Genomic DNA, 21,209 nt, shown 5'->3' with positions numbered 1-21,209 from the left:
ATCGTCAAAGTCCACCATAACCGACGGCCCAGCTGCCTCCCACGAGCTGTTGCCCATTCAGGCCTCTCCAGGACTGTCTGATCAAAGCATGTCTCGCTGCCGAGCCGATGCATCCTCAGCGACCTGGCCGTTTGTATCGCCAACCCCATCATGAGCCACTCACGCTCTGATTCGTCGAAGTGCATATTGCATAATGTCAATATTGCAAATGTTTGCACCGCGTGTATACTCACTCGGAACTGGAAATCGGCTGCTTTAAAGTTATGCACGGCGCGGTGATACCATTGTTTCGAGTATCTGATGCCAAAAGGCTCAATCCCTAAGTGATCATCGGCTACTTCGTGCCCCATGAGCTGTGTCAGAACCTCATTCTCCATGTAGTATGATCCTGTCTGTTCAATGCAACTGTAAGTTTTTTTCCCCCCGAAACTTTCCAAACATGATATGTGAGAATACTTACAGCCAGGAGACTATAGTAGACAGCCATCCAGGAGGGTTCCTCGAGCGTCCCGTCGCCACACTCTAAGGCATCCCACATGGCCGTATGTTCAGAGTGGAACTGCGAGGCGCTTATAGCACAGTGAATCCAACCAAGTTCAGCAATGGAGAATTGAATGATACTCTCGCTTTGTTGGCGAGTAGGCCAAGAAACAAGGCGAACCTGGCTTGGGTCGTTTCGACATTCCGCTGGTGGTGTCCCATACTGGACGCTCTCGAGTGTAGACTCGAATGCTGCGTGATCATTGGCAACACTATGTTGAGCGCCTAAAGAGGCCGCTCTGGGAGCACCATCATGTAGCGGCGGACATCGTGAAGATGATGCAGACGCAGATGATGGGGGTAGCAGCAGGGTTTCTAAAGAAGGTAAATGTGTCTCCTGCTTTTCTGTGGCCAACGCCACTTGGAGCTGAGCTATTTGGTCGCGCAACGCCGAGTTCTCGTTTCTCAGTCCTTCCACAGTGGATGGCGCTGTGCTCCCTTCATCCACCGCTCTGTTGGCAGATCATGTGAGTACTTGTGCGTGATGTACGTCCCGTTTTGAAAATGATCAAGGTATTTTCCTAGTTGTACTTACACACTTAATTTGCCCCGCCAGTACACAATTTCGCGCGTACATTCATGTGCCGTCTTTGACTCGATGCACTGTGTGCAAGGAATAGTCTTGCTACACTTTACTCTCCGTCGCCGACAGGTTGTACAACTGCGTGGAAGCCGCTGCGTCTACCGTGGTTCTGAAGACATGATGCTCTTGCGAGACAGAGTTTCGGACGCGATTACATCAGGGACAGATTTCCATATAACCTAGAGGGGTGGTAAATTTAAGCATTTCACCAAAACAACAAAAGTAAAAAAACAGGCTCAGCTCGGCCCGCTGGAGGCTCCCGCCCCACCCCCCGGAAACCGGAGTCAGGCGGGCCAGTCTCTCACTAATGAGCGCCATCTATCCCCTGTGGATCTCGCTGGCCCCATCGAATAGAGCTCGTAGGTAGGGCTGAATACTGCTCGTTGCGGATGGGAATCATGATCCCAATTACGTACCTGATAGATACGGGTTGTCTATAATTCTATCTTATAATCAATTTTACCATCAACGATAAGCGGTGTGAAGTATGCGTGTATTATGTAGATATTCTAATCAAGTCTTCAAGCCCATGTGCTCAATCTTGCTACCGTCGTTCGAATCCACGTGCATCTGTGTAACGGGCAGTCTCGTATGCGCACTCGAGCTCAATGGCATGATCTTTAAAACTGCCTGTGGGTATATGGAGGGATGGCTGCAGTATCGGTCGTCGATTGTCGCGGACGTAGGGCCCGGGGCGCCAAAACTCTGGAGTGAACATGGGGTAGATGATTGGAGCGGTTACGGCAATGAGCCCAACACCTAATTCGCGAAACCCCCATAGGTTGATGGTGATGACGGTCGGCTCCCCGACCAGCGTCAGCGTGACCCGGACAATGGCTGTGGATATCACAAACACGCCTGAAGACAACAGAACCGATACCCCTAGTTTTCGTCTTGCGGATACGCGGAGATGCTTCAGGATCGGTAGCGGGATGGACATTAGCGCTGCGTCGCTCGTGACATTGAAGATGGAGAGAACCACGAAATTCTGCGGCCGGTATGTACAATTTTCACTCGGCAGTGGCCAAACTTGCCAATTGCGCCATATCCTGCAAGTAGATCGTATCAGCACCTTAAACGAAGGAGTCGAGATATTTGTTGCAAGAGGTACGAACGGGTAGCAAGAAGTGAGGGCCATGAGGGAGACGGCGATGTACGATGCGGTGCAGAACCACCATAAAAACGTCATTGTCTTTCTGCGTAGCACCCCAATCGTGATGCGATTATAGAAGTATAGTACCGAGAACTTCAGCGTCCCTAAAATAAGCAAGCATTAGTCAGCTCAGAACGGCTCGCGCGCTTGGGATGTATTCACATATGCACCCGCTATAGATGAAAAAGGACGCGTATTCGATCTGAGATCCTTTCCTCAATATGCGGATATCGTCAGCTGTCAAGAGATGAACCTTTTCAGGTTCAACATTGAGGCTGGCCCCTGTGTAATAGGTGATGTAAACAATGATGATGCACGCGGTGTACAGGAACAGATACTGCAACCGTTAGCACATGTTGGCCCCCAACCCTTGTTATATGCATCATCCATACCAGCATTGCCAGGTAGTCGTCTCCGCGGAAACCCCCAAGACCGACAGTACGAAGCCGAGTAGCATAGCGCATCATGATTATGAGAACCCCGAACCCATACCATGCCTACAAAATCGAATTACATGTTAGCACGAGGAATTGGTTGGCATCGCAGTGGGAGGGGAGAGGCACCATGCACTCCGGTATGTATGAGTCGGCCTTGGGTAGAGTGACAGCAGAGCTCGGGCTCTCCATCACGGACGGCTGTCGTCAAAAGACGTTGGCTTGGCGTTTATCATGACAGTCGCTGGCGGTATCATGTCTCAGACGAGTGGTGCCGACTCCTGAGACCGAGTGCACAACAGTAGCGGCGGCGGGCGGCCGGATGCCAATGAGGACAAGCGGGCGCGAGGGACTTGCAATGGGTAAGGAGAGTGGCGGAATGTTTAAGTTGAGCTGATGGAGGAGGTAGACTCGATATTGGGTCTGACCTCTTCCTAGCGCCCACCGCAACTCCGGATAACCAATTTGGCGACGTGCCTCGAGTCAAGCTGCCATACAGCCATGCTTGATCGATGTGCGCTTGTCCGTGACATCCTTGGTCTAAAATAAGGTTCGCCGGAAGTTCTGGAGACGACGCCCATTCGGTGCTGGTAGCTTAGTGTCCCAAGGCCTGGTCCAGCGTTTGACAGACCGCGCACCGTCTAGCAAAAGCATTTTTGAGGTTAGGTAGGTAGAATTGAGAAAAATTAGACAGAACTTTATCTGTGCAGGCTGCGATCAAAATTCCCATCGTGGACTGCCTACAGATATTATGAAAGCATAACCTCCTCCGGCACGTCGACACTCCGGACTCGTTCGACCAATGAGCACTCAATGCTCATGCTGGACGGCGCACCACAAACATTTGATTCCTCGTCTTGCAGAAGATAGATCCTCCTCTCGCATTGGAGATGCAAGGTTGCCGCTATCCACTTCAATCTCCTCACTAACCATTCTGAAGCCGTTGAACCCTTGCATCTAGTCGGATAAATGCTCTGCCATCCTGTGCTACGCATGAACTGACGAATGGCCGTGGCTTGGTGATATCTTGATTGAGTAGTGGTATCTCTTTCAGGTCTGTTTTTGCCTTTGAATGACCGTTGCCCGCCGCTTAACGCTTTGGCCAGGAACAACTGAGGGGCCTCCGTGCATGTATGCTCGTCGAGCAAAGCGGTCTATGACATAAAGGCAGTGCAGCTTGGCACGGGCTCATCGGTCACACTAGGGCGCCCAGTGCTATAGGCCAAGGTTGTATATGTTTGGCTGGATTCACATCAGACATGGTCGTCTTGGAATGAACCTCAATTTAAGAAAAGACAACCGGATTTCAGGCCGTATGCATCACGACTGGAATTTCTAGTTGATAATTATAATTTTGCCACCTGCACCCTACATATATACATTTGATGAACACCGGCCTCTCTACGCACAGTACAATCAAGACGTCCTCCGTTTGGGTACGCGCACATATTCAATCCATCAATGTAGTCATTGATGCACATATTTCTGGTTCTAGAAACGTATGACCATAGATATTGTCTTAGAAGTCCACATATGTTGGGGTTGACTGGCACACTTTTCGTCCTTTACGACGTGAATAGATTATTACCAAAACTCGGAACAACTTTCAACGAAGCATATTAATAGGTTGAATTTTGCGATAGGCAAGCTGCTTCCGATGCATTAAACTATCCTAAGGCCATTAGGTGGTGCACTGGATAGGAAAAGGGGGAAAATTAAATGAAAAAGGACAGTGGCAAGTGTCCAATGTCGTCATTTTCCTGTTTTGCTGTGATCACGATGCATTGCGATATTACACGCTGCGCGTTGATGTTTCCAAGTTCCAAGAACTGACACATCAGTGCAGAAAGTGGGCTGCAAGCCCCGCAATGCCAGAACAAGTCGGTGGTTGTCATTGCGAGCGGTTGGGTATGGGATCAAGGAAAGTGGTTAGCGGTGGGCATAGGAACTACAGAGCTTTTGGATTTTCCGGGAGGAATTTGAAGAAGTCGACACATTCTGGTGGAAGCTAAAGTCGACCTCTTTTTGGAAGAAAAAAAAAACAAATAGAAATAAGAGATATTTAGAAAAGGGCAAGATCTGGCCCCTACTCGCGTATCTGCACTGAATATATGTAGTATAAACGCCAGCGTGAAGCGAGCAAGACCATTATTAGTCTTAGGTGCTCGGGGGTGATAAACTGGCTATGGAATCGACACTTGATAGATGAGAGTTTTAAAGGTTTTCAGAACATAATCAGAGGTGGGAATGTCAAGGTCTTCGGCAGCTCAACATGAGAGACCTTTTCTTGATTAAATGGAGTCTGTCAGGGAAAACCCGACCACCACGTCCGTGCCCCGGGTAGTCGGAGAACTCTAGGGCCCCGATCCAGCTGCGCCAGGGTGCCTTCGACTGCCGGGAGATGCCCGCTGGACGGGAGTGTAACGGGCGCTAGGGCTAGTGCAGTGTGCCACTGCGGACGGGAATGCAATCATACCCCCCGTGAATGGCTAGAATTTATAGGTATTGTTGCAGAATGCCGCATGCAGAATACTACGCTGCAGCATGCACTGCTGCCGAATGCCGCACCGGGATCCTATACACAGCCAAGGACATTTTATACACATCTTGATTTATGAATATGGTGGCTCAGTATAGATTCGCAATGACGGAATTTGTATATATAGACAAGATATCTACCCAGTCTGGAGATGGTGAACTTGAATCTATATTCCACATTATCACAATCATCATCCTCTCCGTCTGGCACTTGCAATCATGAATATCGATTATATTTCCGCCCAAGCTTTCGGCAGTTGGTCCGCAGACCAAGCAAACCTTGCAGCATTCGCTGTCGCGATTCTGGTCTGTCTTTATAAACCTCAAAAAAGATTTCTTACTCATGCTATATAGTTTCTATTTTCTGTCATCGCCATTGGTATTTACCGAATTTGGTTTCATCCGCTCTCGGTATTTCCTGGTCCAAAACATCTAGCCATCACCAGTCTCCCAGAGCAATGGAACAGCCACATACGGGGAACCTGGTTTCGTGAAGTTGCCAACCTCCACCGGCGCTACGGACCCATTGTGCGCACCGGCCCAAATCGAATTGCTCTCGACGGCAGTATTGGCTGGCCACAAGTCTTTGCCCACAAGACTGGCATGCCAGAGTTCACCAAGAGCCCAGATTTCAACTTCAAGGGTGATTACCACAGCATGATTGGAGCAAGTACCACCGAGACTCATCGCCGCCAACGACGCACACTTGCGCATGCCTTTAGTGATGCCGCTCTGAAGGAGCAGGAAACCATCATCACCAAGTACATTGACCTCCTTCTGGATCAACTGGGCAAGAAGACTGAAAATGGTTCCACTGTCAATATTGTCGACTGGCTGAACTTCACCACCTTTGACATTATTGGGGACTTGACCTTTTCTGACCCATTCCACAGTCTCGAAGGTGGAGTCTATAGTGCTTTTGTCCTCAATTTCTTCAAAGGAGTCCGTGGTGGCGCGAGGCATCGTCTGATGACCTTTTATCCCCTGATGAAGCCCATTATCTACTTGATTTTTGGCAAAGAGGATTTGGCCATTGAAAAGGCAACTCGAGAAATGGGAATGGCCAAGGCTCAATCGCGCATGTCTCTCGGTGCCGAACCCAAGGATGGCCGTCGGGACTTTTCCAGCTATATGCTGGCCAAGGATCACAACGGGGCAAAGAAGATGAGTGATTTCGAGGTCCTCTTCAACAGCCCCATCCTTATTGGAGCGGGAAGTGAAACAACCGCCACAGCGTTGTCGGGGTTCATCTTTTATGTGGGAAGCAACCCTATCGTGTATGAGCGCCTTGTTCACGAGGTGAGGGACGCATTCAATGACGAAGGAGAGATCAACATGAACAGTGCGGGTAGGCTAGAGTACCTCCACGCTGTTCTTGAGGAGATACTGCGCGTCTACCCACCCGCAGCTGAGACGCCCCCCAGAATCAGTCCTGGGGCATATATTGAAGGCAAATGGATTCCCAAAGGAGTAGGTTTTGTCCTTGTAAGAAATATCAGCCTGTCATACTGACCCCTTCTCAGACCTACTGCTCCGTGTACCAATGGGCAACTTTCCGCAATCCCGACAACTTCGCGAATCCCGACTCTTTCGTCCCTGAACGATGGCTCCCTGCCTCGCATCCTTTGTATGACCCCATCTACTCTAATGACGACAAGGCAGTATTCAAGCCGTTCAGCTTTGGTTCTCGCGACTGTATTGGCAAGAACCTAGCATACTCTGAGATGCGGGTGGTGGCCGCCAGATTGCTATACCGGTTCGATTATGAGCTAGCTCCAGGACAAGAAAAGTGGCACGAATCCCAACACACGTTTGTGGTTTGGAGCAAGGGTGCTCTGAACATTCACTTGAGGCCTCGAAAGGATAACTGATTTCGACATTGTCAATAATCAACGTCTGTCAGTCTGTCGGCAATGCAGTCATCCACTCGAGAAATGCATGTTTAGGTGCAATTCTCTCATTTCATCTTTATGCTTAGCAGCCCCTACTTATTTCAATCCATCACAAAATCAGAAAATGACTACCTCTTTCATGCTCAGAGTGAATGTGGATAGAACATGTGAATGACATAATGTCTCTCGTCTTCGTAACCGGGAGTTTGCATGTCTGATCAATTTTTGGCTGTGTTTTGGACAGGGTGATCACCTGTGGAGCTTATAAGTGTGCATTCAATGTTGCCGCCACAGCCCAAATCTCCACCTATGTGCTTATCCTGGCAGCCAACCTTTTCCCTAAAGTTTTCGCGCCTGGTCCTTTCCTTTCCAACGCACCTTGTGTATGTATCGCGACAGCTGTCCACGACTTCTTTCGCTGCGGTCAGTACGTCGGGTCTGCAGCTGCGAGGTGGATTGACATTAATCACTTTTCAATCTGATGATACGTGTAAGAATGGCTTTTCATCTATTGTAGTCTATTTTAATCATGGGTATATGTCTACTTTTCTACAGGATCTCTTCAGGTGTAACAACGACCCAATTCTTGTCCGCAGTGACCTCGCGACCGTTCTCGGCTTGGCCTTGTGCGGCCTCCGCAATCATTTCCTGTAGCTCCTCATAGTAGGCGTCCTTGCGATTGATCCAGAGATGAATACCGCCCTTGGAGACGTCGACTCCGTGGAACTGCATGTAAGTGTCACTGCCCGGGGTATCGCCAGCAGCCAGGACGGGCAGCTTCCAGTCGTCAATGTAGGTCAAGATAGCGGCCCATTTGCCCGCGAACCAGGTGGCGGGCGTGTTGAGGTACGGGCCAAAGACCAGGTCAAGGTTGTCGTCAGGGTTATACACATTGTCGGTGATTTGGCGGCGCGCCGTGGTCAAGGAACCGTCCGTTGCGTTACGGAGGAACGTGGACACGCCAATGACGTTTTCGGGCGGCACGTTGTAGCCATAGACCGGGTCACTGGCCACGAAGCGGACCAGCTCTTCAGACGCCGCCGAGATGACGTAGACGGCGATGCCGTTTGCCATGAGGACATTATAGAGCTCGGCCTGGGCGGTAAAGACGCGCGGCGGCGACACGCTGTCGTCTACCAAAGTCTCGTTGCTCCAGTATTGCACGGGGAGCGACGAGTTGAGGGCCATGAGGTTATCGACGTGGCCCTTCAGCTCGCGCAGCGTCATGCCGGCCCACACCTGCGCTGCCCACGGGTAGCACAGCATCTCATCCATATCGCATAGGCGCAGATAGTAGCTGTACAACGATTCGGTATAGTTGGCCGTGTCCTTGAAGTCAATCAGGCGCAACGAAGGGTCCATAGAGTCGCGCGTGAGCACGCCAATGCTCTCCAAGTATGGGATGAGCGACTCCTCTAGATCGTATCGGTATGACGTATTGTCCATGTCAAAGACGGCATAGTTGCTCTGGTTGGCATTGCGAACAATCATTTCGCTGAGCGCCGCAGCAGCGGCCGGCGGCCAGTGTCGCAGGAGCATTGGCGCCGTGCCGTTGGTAGTAGCGTTGAAGGACGGCGCCGCGTGGACAGCAACGAGGCCTGCGAGCCAAATGGCTGCGGCTTGTGACGTGCGCGAGAACTTCATCTTGGCAGTTTGGAACTAGGGCGTCGGCCTGTCAGACAACCTGTCACTGCGAATTGATTGAAGTAGACAATGACTGCTGCACTACTTCAAGACCAACTGCGGGAGTGGCTGGCGCCCGTCAAAACGGCGCAGACCACACTTATAATATCGCGACGACGGCGCCGGCGAGGTTTGCCGATGCTATCTATCCCCATGCCATCATGGCCCCTAGACCGGCGGGTCTGGTATCTCTGCTCCGTGGCTAAGGGAGCGAGAGCCGGGGGGGATCATCGGGGTTTTGTGGAGTCTAATCTTGGCAATCGAGAGCTGCTCCTTGTAGCAACAGCAGCACGATTACCCAGAGATGGCAGATTACTACTCATGATCCTTGCTGTTGGCATTCTTGGGCCGTATTGGCAATGGCAGGGTTCTGGTCGTGACGTCGCTATCACCGGAGAAGGTTCGGCAGGAAATCAATCAGTGATACCTGAATTCGATCCGACAGCCCAAGAAAAAAAACCCCCCACCACGCCCTGCCCAGGCTTTTAGCGAGATCGCGGCAAGGCACCAGCGATTGCATGCACTGATTTTGCATCTCACCCTGAGCGATAGGACTTCAAATCCACTGGTCCGAAATTCGGTCTTATCGAAGAATTGCCCTGACGCTTTGCTTGATTATCCCTAGATCGCCAGTGCGCAGTACTATGTACATTGTGGAAGGCAATGTGTAAATACCGTTACGCAAAAAGTCGGCCCCCGTCGATCAAGGGTTGACAAACCAGAGGCCATGGACCATGAAAGCAGCCCAGTGGTAGGGCTGTCTCAAATCTTGGCCCAGCTCCCCTTTCATCATCCTCCTAATCGTAATTTGGAGGGCTTTGGCCACGTGCAGAACTTCTCCATTCTCTCTGGCAGGTCCGGCGTTGCTGTTGTTGTCATTACTCTTGTGATCCCTACTCACCGTGGATAGCTCCCGGTAAAAGGCCTCGCTAAACTTGCGTCCCGTAGCACTATCGATAGGCCAAATGGTACCTAGAACCGACGAGGCCCCGGCGTAAAGCAATGCCGGCACTATGCCCAACGGCTCGTCACCGGGTGCTGATTCTTGTCGACCCGAGTCACAAGCAATAATTGTCAAGTGCATTCCAGCAGGGAGTTTAGCCGTGAATAGCTCGGTTACATCAAGCTCCTCGATTGCACCATCTGTTTCTCCTTCTGGTTCCGCTTCTTCTTCAGTCGCATCGCCGTCATCGTCGGCGCTGCCAGGCGCAAAGACGTCCGTTCCATTGCTCAGGCACAGCGAAGATTTTACTATATCCTTGGAGACCCGCGCATGCCCATGATAATGCATCCATCGGCTTTGGCAGGCTTGCTCCAAAAATCGAGGCTTAGTCGCCTCAGGGCCAAGGAATACCTGTCCAGAAAGTAGAGAAGAAATATGTTTTATGTTTTCGAAGATGGCCTCTCGTTCGTCGACGTGTTCAGGCTCTTCGTACACCCCGAAAAAGGAACAGGGGATGATTGCCGCCGTATTGTCATCGCATAACACCTCGCAACGTCTCCCGCCAGAAATGTTGTCCGTTGTCGCGGTTTCCGTATCGTCAAGTGACTGGGACTTAGAAGACGGGGCGCGAAAAAGAATCTGGCGGAAAGTCGAGACGGTTGATGCATATACCACCAAATTCCGATCAATTAGCGACAATCCTTGCACAAACAGGGCATGAAGTGGCAAGTTCTTCATCAGCCCAGGCGGAGTCAGGACAAGGAGATCGTCTTGGCTGGTCAACTCGTCTAGACCCTCTACCAAGCCATTCATCTTCTTAAGCAAGCGGTTACCCGCTCCCCTACTGAGAGGAGGTTCTGACATTTCTGGATATCGAAAGGCCTCATCCAACCACTGCGTCACGTCGGCAGCGGATAAAGAAAGCTTTCGCATATGGGTAGTGCCATTCAAGTGCCGTACAAAAAGGACGATGTTGCGACTTGCAACATCCATTTCCATGGGCGGCACGAACCAGTCAACAAATTTGACCTGAGCAACATTCAAGCCTGTATTTCGCAGGGCCGGTCCGAATTCATTGCCAATATCAATGTCGAGGATACCTCGCTTGATGTGATTCACTTCCTGAAGAAGGGAGTTCTCGGCCATGTTCGTACGCAGGACCGCAAGCCGCCGAGACACGAGGACGTGGTTCCCCTCGTTTCCGGCCAGCATTTCTAGCAACATCTGCTCCTCGTGCACAAGTTTGCGTGCCTCTGGGTCTTGGGCTATCCTACTAGAGAGGCTCTCAGGTAGGAGGATCGTGGCCCCGAGGGCATCAGCAAAGGCTCGCGACTTTCCTTTCTGCATCCAGACCCAAATCATGCCCTCATCGCCCAGTCGTAGCGACACCTCGACTCCGATTGATAACAGTTTCAGACATGACTCTTGGGCCACCAACTCTCGTTTTCTCATGAGGGACGCCATGCCCTGAATCGGAACAATGCTACATCTCACTAATCAATAATATTAGCACATTTCCCACTGGCCCCGATCGAATAAAAAAAAAAACTGTGTTAGAACGGAGTAACGGTGGGCAAGCACTGTGGACTAATAACTTACTCCGGTCGACGATTTTTTCTGTCTTTTCTACTTCTGCTAGGAACGCGGTCAACATACCATGCGTATTGCCCTGCGGGAATATTTTAACATAAGTCCGAAGCTGCCGCCACACCTCAACCGTGCAACTGGTGACCAGATCCACACCATCCGTCCGATGATACAAATCTAGCGCTGCCAGAGCAAGTCTCAAGGAGGTTCCGAGCAGTTTTCCTGCATTTTCCAAGCCTTCTGCATTCCCGGATGCTTTAATCGTCTGCCAGGCCCATAGATTAGTTTGTATCGATGCATTCAAGTATAGCCCAGCCACCGTGACTAGGCGAACATTTGAGGCTGTCTTGGCTTCTGAAAGAAGGTCGTATATCACGTTGGAGCTCTCGTGGAACTTTTGCTTGCGCATGAGGACGCGTATCTCTAGCTGTGCAACCTCAATGCGATTTTCCATGCTGGTATCGTTTGTCAACGTAGCCTTTGCCCGGCCAATCCAGGTATGCAGGTTGTTTTCCGCCTCCTCATTCGGATCGGCGCAGTGGGATAGTCGATGATTCTCCCAATTGGCAATCTCTTGGCATTTCAGCCTCTCGTTTTGCTTGAGTCCGTGTTCTGCATCCAAGTCTGCCCACCTGAGTAGAAAGTCGGCCGTGTCTGTGATCCAGCGCGTCTGTTCAAGGGATCCATCCTCATGCTCCTGCGTCATTCCATATCGGACGTGGCCTTCGAGCATGGCGGCGTCGGACTGGTCGGAATAAGGCAACCCGGACTCTGCAATTCCGAGGGCCTCCTGTGCACACCGTAGAGCAGCTTCATGTTTGCCAAACTTCTGATATACTTGGGCGAGCATCAAAACCATTCCGTAATGGTTGCGAGGCGATACCTCGGCTGGCAGATTACCGAGGTAGCTCTCCAAGCACTGAAGAGCGAAGCCAAATTCGGGGGCTTTGAGAGCTGCTTGGCTTATCGCGTGAAGTAGTGAGACTTGCCTCAGCATCTCGCCGCCTCCGACGCAGATCTTCTCGTCTAGAAGTCGTACAGCATCATCCATCTCATGGAATCGGTCGTCGGCTGCCATGTCTGGAGAAATAGCATTCATAAGACACCTCGAACCGTTTTGCAAATGATCGATTTCGTAATAGCGCTTAGCGAGCCGTAGCCTCTGTCCAAATCCCTCCCACGCTGAAACGAGGCTTTGACGGCTAGCACTGTCCAGTAATACTAGGTCAAGATCAATGTTCCCAAAGGTATGAGAGCTCGTTTCAAACAGTTGCCGGGCTTCTGCGACTAGACTTTGCTGTTCCTCCATCTTACTCGGGTTGTCCTCTGCCGTTTCATCGAGTGAAAGAATTTCAACGACGTCTGTCAACGTATTGGCTCTCTCAATGGGCCAACGTTGGGGTTCTAAAAGTTGTAGAAACGCTTTGAGCTCGTTCAGCGCATCGCCCCGATCTTTCATTATGCTCGCTTCAAAATACATGAGCATCCTGGCTTCATACATCATTTCAGACACCTGGAGACGTTGACGGAAAGACCTGAGGTGATTTATTGCCGCAACTTTGGTCCTTTCTACGTCGAGGAGGCCCTGGTCCGCCGCAACTACTAATATTCTCCAGTAATAGTGTATCAATAGTGTCTACAGTCTTGATGTCAGACAACGTGCCACTTGATCATCTCCAATCGGTGTAGAGGAGCACAGAAGGGGCAGAGGTGAAGCTAGGGAGACTGACTTCGTAATGTGCAATGGTGTCCGTGTTTTCCGGTACTGAGTGGGAGGTCGTCGCAGAAGAATCCACCGTGTCGCTCAACGAAATTTGTGCTATCAGCGGAAGCTCGCATTGACCCTCGGTATCCCCCAAACTTGTCGGCTCATATGGTGGCAATGACGGATCGTGGAAATTCCAAGTGTTTCCAACCCTACGGGCTATCTCTAAAGCCGTCTTCAATTTAGAGTAGCGACCGATACCGATGAAAGCGCTCAGCATTTTAAAAGCCGCAACTTCCACAGCTCGGTCATGATGCAAGACATTGACGGCGTCATACTCATCCCACCTGGACTCGAACGCAACTTCGCAGGTCTGGGCAGCCAGGCGCCAGTGCCCCTGGACCAGATACAACTGGGCGATTTCGATTGCGACATTACTCGAAATTTTCACCTCACCCGGCAAGTTAGCGATCAATTGATCAGCCTCAGAAAACCGGCCAGTTGACCTTAAGCGTCTTATACTCTTTCGAACTGCGATCGGGTCATGTGAAGCCATATCGAAGATGAGTGCGCCGAAGCTTTACCACAATCAGTCACCTGCGTGTGGAACCAGATATTAGCTAGATGAATGCAAGGACAGCATCGCAACAGCTGGTTAATCGGCCACGAACCAAACGTTTATTTGTCACAAGAAGAGAGCTAGAGAAAAGACATTCTTTTCTTTTTCCTCTCGCTGCCTGATGAGCCGGCCAAGCCACAATCCTTGGCAATTGGGCACCCGGCAGCCTCTCTCACATTGTTCTTCCTGGTTGAAACTTTTCAGCTCACCCCACGCTTCTTCCCCTCTCTACAGGGGTCGAGTATTTTCTAATGGGCACCAGTGCAGTCAGCTCTTCTCAAAGTCACCGTTGCCCCGCACTGTTCCATGATCAGTCCGCGTTATGGAGGACAGCAAGGAGGACAATGTCCCCGTCCAAGAACAACACCGGGAGCCACAGTCGGGCTTGGGATTCGAAGATTCATTTAAATTTGACAAACCGGACACCCAACTCGCCATTCGCAATCAGGGCCGGGTAAACCGACAGCTGGCTACACACGAAACGCTGGGTCGCACGGGCTACAGCGCATATGTGCGACACGTGCAGTATGGGTCGTACCAGGAAAAGCCCGCGTGCCTCGTAGTCGTTGATTTCTCATTCAGGTTCCCGACGCGGTCCAACAACCGCTTCACGTCGGCCTATATCGAGGTTCGTTTTGAAAAGGCGCCGCAGGGAGCATCTGAGCCACATGGTTCCGAGGACAGGGCATCGTCGTCGCCTGATGACCCCGAGGTGGTCAACTTTGCGCCAAAGCAATTGAGCGACAATGCGCCAACAGAACGCAAGGTGAACCGTCTCTTTGAGCTCGAAGTTCCCTTCAAAGTCGAGGTACCCTATGTCTCAATGGGCTTCTCGTTTAAGCGGTCGGCAGGTTGGGCCCGGACAGAAGAGGGCCGGGGCCGGGTGCACGGCGGATTCTACCAAGACGACGACCATGATGACGGGGCCAACGGTGTGACATGGGACGTGGAAGAAAATCACGTTAGCAAAGAGGGCATCGTGCGCGACCTGCGCACGCTAGTGATGCTGCGCTGGCGACCCGAAGCGCCCTTTCTCATGCACGTTCGCGTCAAGCCCGTCGTGAGCTTTGCCCTCGACGCTCGCAGGCTGGTAAGACGTCTTGTCGGCGAACGTGATGAACCAGTTGCTCTGGATGGGTGCAGCCAGATGGGCAATCCAGAGTGCTTGGCCAATTCCAATTTCGACTCGGAGGACTTTCCGTGGCATGCTCTACTTATTGAATCTTAGCTGCGGCTTTCTGTGGTTGTATCTCACTAGTTTCCATCAAATACGGTTGTGCTTTTACAGACGACAGCGTTGTTCGGAATTGTTCGGAGTCGTGATTCGCATGAAGAGGATGGTAATGACTACAATCAGCACCATGTTGGTAACCAGCAGACATTGCCGTCGTCATCAGGAGGCGCAGTTAAGCACAATTGGATTGAGTTAGACGGGCATGCTGGAATTGATGTAGCTAGAAGTCAGTCCGCACCTACAAATTGTGAGATCAGATGAGAGTTGCATTGAACAGCACCTCTTTCGGAAGTGCATCACATATTGCTAACTAGTACCATTTAATCCGTGCCTGTGATGGAAGGGACGTTAAGCCAATCAGGCGGTGTCTGGCGAGAGTCAATTATCTATGTACTGAATGATCAGCACCTACTCACGTACAATGACAATATCACAAAGCTCTAGAGCAGTTGGTCGAGTCTTGGTGCATGAGGTCCATAGGCGTAGATAGCATGCCAGTTCTATTATAAAAGCCGGGCTTGATCAATTCTCAGAACTAAGCTCCATATTCGCTACTGCAGGCGGGACCTTCATATTGTTTCCTTAGTCATATACCTCTCATTCTTTTCTGCTTCCCAAGATGTCGTCGACCCGAGGAAGAAAAGGCAAAGTGATCGCAACAGAACAAGACATTGCAGCTGAGAAAGCCATTGGCATGATCAATGTTCTCCAAGGCATTGCCTGGAACTTTTCCCCTGGAACCGACGCCTTCACACGCAGCATTAGGACTTCTCCGAAAACGAATCCATACACAAAGAAGGAGATCAACGAGTTGATCTTCGGTCACTGTGCTGCTGTATCTTCTCATGACGATGAAGTGCAAACATTCAAGAATCGGATTGGATTCATGCCAAGCGCGGCACAATCATTTGAGGCAATCGAGGGACAACTCAAATACGTCTTCTCGCAGTTGGACCAGGCCTTTTTCTTCGGGTTGCTACAGGGTGATCAAGTCCGAAGCAATGGACGACGCCTTGTTCACCTTCGAGTGCAGAGAAAACACGAAAGCGACCACCGACGAGGTGCCTTCATTCCGCAGCAAATGTGCATACGGGTCTACGTGGCAGATGACAGGCAGCTTGGAAAGTACGTTGCAACACTTGCCCATGAGATGGCGCATGCATTTTTGTTCGTATTCCCCCGGGATTTTACAATGACAAACATGCCGGATGGCCATCCGAGAGGGAACCACTCGCCAGAATGGTGCCGACTGACACTTTTCATCTTACATACACTTCTTAGTTAGAAACCAGAAGATGCATGTTTTTTGGAAGCTCTGGGTAGAGTGCAAGCCAAGGACAGTTACGCCATCATAGAGCAACAAACACAAGCCCAAGGCAGGGACTATGTTTTTGGAAGTTCGGTGCTTGTTGCCAATCGTTTGACACATGGTGCTGCTAATAGTCAGACTTTTGTCCCGGCGTATCCCACGACAAGCTCACTGCCTGCCACCAGTAGTACTATGTATGCTCCGGATCATTCGCTTTATACGTCGACTTGTGGTCCCGAAAGCTCTATACCTGTTGTTGTGAGCAGTTCGACATACAGTCATCAGGGTGCTGTTAGCGCCCCGGCGTTTGCTTCACCATCTAATGCCCCGGACAATGTCTCTTATGGTCCGGCTTATGGCCCAGACTATGAACTCGATGGTGCAGCAGAGAATGGAGAAGCTTCAATGTACAATCCCAGCGATTTGTCTGCTGAGCAGGGTTATGGCATTCCGGCACATGCTTCCCAAGCACTGATACATGAAGCCGACAGTTCAATGTACAGTGCCGAGAATCCAACTCTTGGCCACCCAGATTATACCCAAGAAACTACGGAGCATGTCGCAGAAGGTTCGATTCATACTCACTATGGATCAACTCAACACAACGCGGTGAGCGATAATCGACGAGCCCACGAGCGTTACAGCCGTTCCGCAAGGGTCCAGAATCACCACACAAAAGATTTCAGGAGGAATTATCACGGAAAGAGCCAGCATCGCAGTGACAAACATGATGGGTCCTGCCGTCAATCGTAATAACTCGACTTAACGCACTTGTCTCGATTGGCCTCGTTATCTTAGAAATTATATCTACGCGACGAACATTACTCGTGCGATAACATTGTAGGAGATCAGAAAGGAGTAAACTATATCGTAGGAAATGCTTGACTATAGGTGCTGATGTTGAAAATCAATGGCTGTTTGTTGGGTCTGGGTGTATGAAGCCTTGCTGGCCCATTGGAACTGAACGACTGCGGACTGTTCACAGACTTTTCTTCATAGTCGTCTTCTTCTCATTACAGACCCAAGTCGTTTCGAATACGAACATGCGGTATCAATGGCATCAAAATGCGGGATTACAGCGTCGTTCCTGGCTTTGCGCCGACCAACACCATCCAGATTGCCTCCACAATTGAGTTGCATCGACGGCAACCAATTTTGTCACAGGCCTGAGCAGATTTGACATTATAATCGTGAGTGGTTCATTATTCATTTCTCGTTCGTTGCAAATATCGATTATGTAACATAGAGAACCAGTATCCCCGCAAGCTATTCGGAATAGTTCGCCTATAGCTTAGTTTGCGATCATACCGGTTCATCCTGTTGAAAATCAGACCTGTCACTTACCTCACCAGTATCTCGGTAGTACCTCTCTGGATTTCCGTACACGGGAATTGACTGCGACTTGTTAGTGGCTAATCGGCTCGGAGAGCGAGCGAAGAAGAGATTCTTATGAAAGCAAATACTTTTGATCCAAGGTCGGCCTTCTTTTCGCTTGGAAATACTAGTCTGCCAGATCCTCAAACACCAACATGCGACCAATATATCCATCATCTCCCTGGAGAGAGCCGACATAACGAGTAAGCGCTGTTGGCCGTCTTGTTCGTCTTCCATTGCAAGCAGTAGTTTATCGAGTCCAAGCCACTCCAAAGTGTCCTTGCGCCGCCTGACTGCAAAGATTTGCTCCAATTCCTTATCAGACGACCTGAGTGCCTTGTAACCCTTGGGAAGGTTGTCTCCAGGAATTGACATTATCGTCACCGCCTTGAACTCCTGTCCCAAACGTGCAGACTTTCTGAAGCCGACTTTGCGCGCAAATGCTTTTCGGGACATGGCCGTGAGGGAGAAAGCGAATTTGGGGGACATGACAGGGAGCAAATGTTGCAAATTATAAATATGTTTGGTTCGACATGTGGTTCGAGGTGCGCCATCTGGGGAACTTCGAACCATTCTGTCGAGTCGCTCCAATTTGACCAGGGAGGCCGACTCTGGCAGTCCAGCGATCTCATGGGATAGTGTATACAGTGGAGGGTTAGCCGCTGACTCGGGGTAGATGGACCGCCCCTCCAGAACCAGGATCAAGTGGTCCACGGCTTCTTCGACGGGGTTCCCAGCTCGCGCGCTGTATGGAGGAGGGTCAAGACTGCCACCAGATTGCAGTGCCATTGTAGCAGTTCCTTTTGCTGGTTTGCTTCAACAAATCTGAGAAATACTAGACGATTTACGAGCACAAAATGACGTGGCGGTGATTTGAGGCGTGCGGGGTGATGCTGAATGGCACAGTAGCAGTCAACACCACTCGCACGGGTCGGGTAAAAAACGGAACACAATCGAAATATTCCCAGAATCTGTATATAAGTATTCAAATTTGCCGGTCTCTTTTTTCTTCGTTTACTGAAGGTGCTGAGAGAGGGAGGGAATAGTAAGAAAGAGGAGCTCTCCTGTTTTGTTTGCTTGGAAGACCTGCTCTGTACAGAGTATTTACAGTAGCTTTAAAATGCTGAATTTAGTTAGGTGCAATGGACTAAATTCGCCCCCAAGGTAATTCAAACAGTGCTACCCAATGCGTCGCTAACAATATTGAGCAATGTACATCCGAACGCAGATGTTGGCTCTCTTTGCATTGGTCCTTCTATGCTTTCACATAGAGGAACAGCAGTTTGGATGAATATGAGCGATATAAATCATTACATATTCGTAGCTGCGGGATAGAGCATTTAGACACTGTGTAAGATTCCAGCGATCAGCCGAGACGAGATTCCGGCGTCAATTGCTCCGTATTACGCTTCTGAACCCCAACACTATTAGGCACCGTCCATCAAGCCTCTTCCGATCGTGTTAAAGTAGCCATGCTGGCGGACCACCAGAGAAGCGAAGGCGGGAATCTGTGCTGCCGTCCATATTGTGTGGTCGCAGAGACATGACAGTCATGACATCGGCATCTCGCTGGGCTGACGGCACATGACCGGTAGTAGGTACAGTCGATTGATCTTACTAAAAGTCTGCACCGGAATAAGCAAATATCCACTGCAAAGAACGGGTTTTCAAGGTACCTGCTCAATGAATCGGACATGATCTTTTATGCTTGATTCACCCTGGACTGTCCTGAATCACCCAATACTCAATGTGGACGTGAAATGAGAACACGCACAATTTAACTTTCAGGGGCTGCATGTTGACATTTCCGAGAAATGAAAACTTTGAAAAACCAGATGCGCCCAAGGATGTCCAGCGGAACTATGATGCTAAAACAAAGCAGAAAAACGACAACCCAAGGCATTGGTCATGTCAATCATGCATGATCATTAGAGGAATTTGAAGCAATTATATGTCCAAATTCACATTCGCTGGCTTTGGGTCTCATTACTTTCAGCTACCTCGAATGAACACCTTAATGTTTCACACTCTTTTACACAATAAAAAATTGTGAGTCGTTGTGGAAATTACGCGACTTTGATCAATGCATTGATTCGTGATATTTGTAAGTGTATTGTTCAAGCTCTTATATATAGAGGGAGTCCGGGGGCACATATAGACCTCTTCGAGGCTATTTCACATGCTGGTTGCCACGATAAAAAGTAGAATCCGCCATGCTTCATACCCCAGTCCTGCTGTTGAGCGGCTTTGCTGCCATTGTATCCTCGCTAAAGCCTCCCACGAACCACCGAAATGATTATCCTCATGGCATCGGTCAACCTCCCAAGTACTGTACGGGAAGTGCAGCTTCATGGTCATCGAGCATTGGAGCCTACCCTGTCGCTCAAACATGGTGCTCTTCTAACTTTCCAGTGGAAACTGTGACTGTCACAACAACACAGACTCTGACTGCTCCGACCCAAGATGTGTTCAACACTGTCACGACGGAGACTTTGAGTACTACAGTGAGCACAATCTCTACTACGTAAGTTCAACCGACTCCATGCTCTACGTGTTCTTATTCTCGTTATAGGGTGACGGGCACGACAATTACAGTGACCATCTTTGCAACGGCATTTACTACCAGCACCAATGTTATAACCGCGACAGCCCAAGTGACAGCCATATCAACGGAGACAGACACAGTCACGTCTTCCACTAGAGTGACGGCAGCAGGGGCAGCGAAGCGGTTCGATTTGGATGGGCACTCCGAATTCTTGGACGATTTCCTCTCACAGAAGACTTGTCTAATCGGCCAGGCTTGCCACTGCTGGCTATTCGCTCATCCCAAGACAGAGACAAAAACAGAGACCAGCACAGCAACGGAAACTGCGACTACTACTCCTAGTTCGACTCAAGACGTGACTGCGACTGCAATCGTCTCCGTCACGGCATCTGATACTATAACAGCGACCGAGACAGTGACGATCACCTCAACCATTACCGTCACGAACTCGGCCGATTTTACGACATTTGCAACATCAACGGAAACAACAGTAGCGACTACAACCGTCACTTCGGTTGAGACGGGTAAGTAAAGCACCTGTCCAAGTCAGCAACCAGTTATGATTTCCAGCAACCCGAGCATTACTGATCAGATCTCTGCAGCCACGTTTACACCTCCGCCACCCTGCGATGCCGCGTCAGCCGGAACGGGAGAGATGGGAGAAGGCGGGTGTAGTAGTTCATGTTATTGTGATGAAGACGTCTCAGGAAACGCTTTTTGCAATCCTCCAGCTCCCTGTGGCTCCCCGTGTAATTCGGACTCCGATTGCCCGATAGACCAGTTTTGTGTGACGGGGCCCGCGATCTTTTGCGGTTCGCCGGCAGTCTGCGCTCCGGCCACTGGCTGTACAAGCACGGCTCAACAGGCCTCAAGGCTCAGGCTCTTGTCGCCTGGACTGAACAATCATATTGGTGGCAATACTTCTTCGATTGCATAATTGTATTTACTTACATCGAGTAGAAACTTGGAGACTATGCAAAGAACTACGTGGTTCGCTCTGCTTCGTTGCGGACTTGGAATCTTATCGTCTGCGAACCCTTGAACATGCTATAGCGGCTAGCCTATAGCTA

The 21,209-nt window shown here is 50.2% G+C and overlaps 7 protein-coding genes across 7 annotated transcripts; 3 read left to right on the top strand and 4 right to left on the bottom strand.

The window, feature by feature from the left end:
- Positions 1-5,467: 5,467 nt before the first annotated feature.
- PFICI_03207 (uncharacterized protein) lies at positions 5,468-7,119 on the top strand (the record flags this gene model as incomplete). Its single annotated transcript, XM_007831788.1, has 3 exons — positions 5,468-5,554; positions 5,603-6,718; positions 6,772-7,119. The coding sequence occupies 3 exons, from the start codon at positions 5,468-5,470 to the stop codon at positions 7,117-7,119; spliced, it is 1,551 nt and encodes a 516-aa protein (XP_007829979.1).
- Positions 7,120-7,689: 570 nt separating this feature from the next.
- Positions 7,690-8,784, bottom strand: PFICI_03206 (uncharacterized protein; the record flags this gene model as incomplete). Its single annotated transcript, XM_007831787.1, has 1 exon — positions 7,690-8,784. One exon carries the CDS (start codon positions 8,782-8,784, stop codon positions 7,690-7,692), a length of 1,095 nt encoding a protein of 364 aa, XP_007829978.1.
- A 742-nt stretch (positions 8,785-9,526) lies between these two features.
- On the bottom strand, positions 9,527-12,812 carry PFICI_03205 (uncharacterized protein; the record flags this gene model as incomplete). Its single annotated transcript, XM_007831786.1, has 2 exons — positions 9,527-11,259; positions 11,366-12,812. The coding sequence occupies 2 exons, from the start codon at positions 12,810-12,812 to the stop codon at positions 9,527-9,529; spliced, it is 3,180 nt and encodes a 1,059-aa protein (XP_007829977.1).
- A 211-nt stretch (positions 12,813-13,023) lies between these two features.
- PFICI_03204 (uncharacterized protein) lies at positions 13,024-13,614 on the bottom strand (the record flags this gene model as incomplete). Its single annotated transcript, XM_007831785.1, has 1 exon — positions 13,024-13,614. The coding sequence occupies one exon, from the start codon at positions 13,612-13,614 to the stop codon at positions 13,024-13,026; it is 591 nt and encodes a 196-aa protein (XP_007829976.1).
- Positions 13,615-13,999: 385 nt separating this feature from the next.
- On the top strand, positions 14,000-14,905 carry PFICI_03203 (uncharacterized protein; the record flags this gene model as incomplete). The annotated part of the gene is made up of 1 exon (XM_007831784.1): positions 14,000-14,905. One exon carries the CDS (start codon positions 14,000-14,002, stop codon positions 14,903-14,905), a length of 906 nt encoding a protein of 301 aa, XP_007829975.1.
- Positions 14,906-15,530: 625 nt separating this feature from the next.
- Positions 15,531-16,986, top strand: PFICI_03202 (uncharacterized protein; the record flags this gene model as incomplete). Its single annotated transcript, XM_007831783.1, has 3 exons — positions 15,531-16,082; positions 16,197-16,829; positions 16,900-16,986. The coding sequence occupies 3 exons, from the start codon at positions 15,531-15,533 to the stop codon at positions 16,984-16,986; spliced, it is 1,272 nt and encodes a 423-aa protein (XP_007829974.1).
- Positions 16,987-17,522: 536 nt separating this feature from the next.
- Positions 17,523-18,383, bottom strand: PFICI_03201 (uncharacterized protein; the record flags this gene model as incomplete). Its single annotated transcript, XM_007831782.1, has 2 exons — positions 17,523-17,537; positions 17,565-18,383. The coding sequence occupies 2 exons, from the start codon at positions 18,381-18,383 to the stop codon at positions 17,523-17,525; spliced, it is 834 nt and encodes a 277-aa protein (XP_007829973.1).
- Positions 18,384-21,209: the final 2,826 nt, after the last annotated feature.

The sequence above is a fragment of the Pestalotiopsis fici genome (assembly GCF_000516985.1).
Source record: "Pestalotiopsis fici W106-1 unplaced genomic scaffold PFICI_Scf_2, whole genome shotgun sequence".
In the NCBI taxonomy this organism is placed as follows: Eukaryota; Fungi; Ascomycota; class Sordariomycetes; order Amphisphaeriales; family Sporocadaceae; genus Pestalotiopsis; species Pestalotiopsis fici.
Note: the sequence above shows the minus strand (reverse complement) of the source record. Positions and strands in the feature narration are given on the sequence as shown.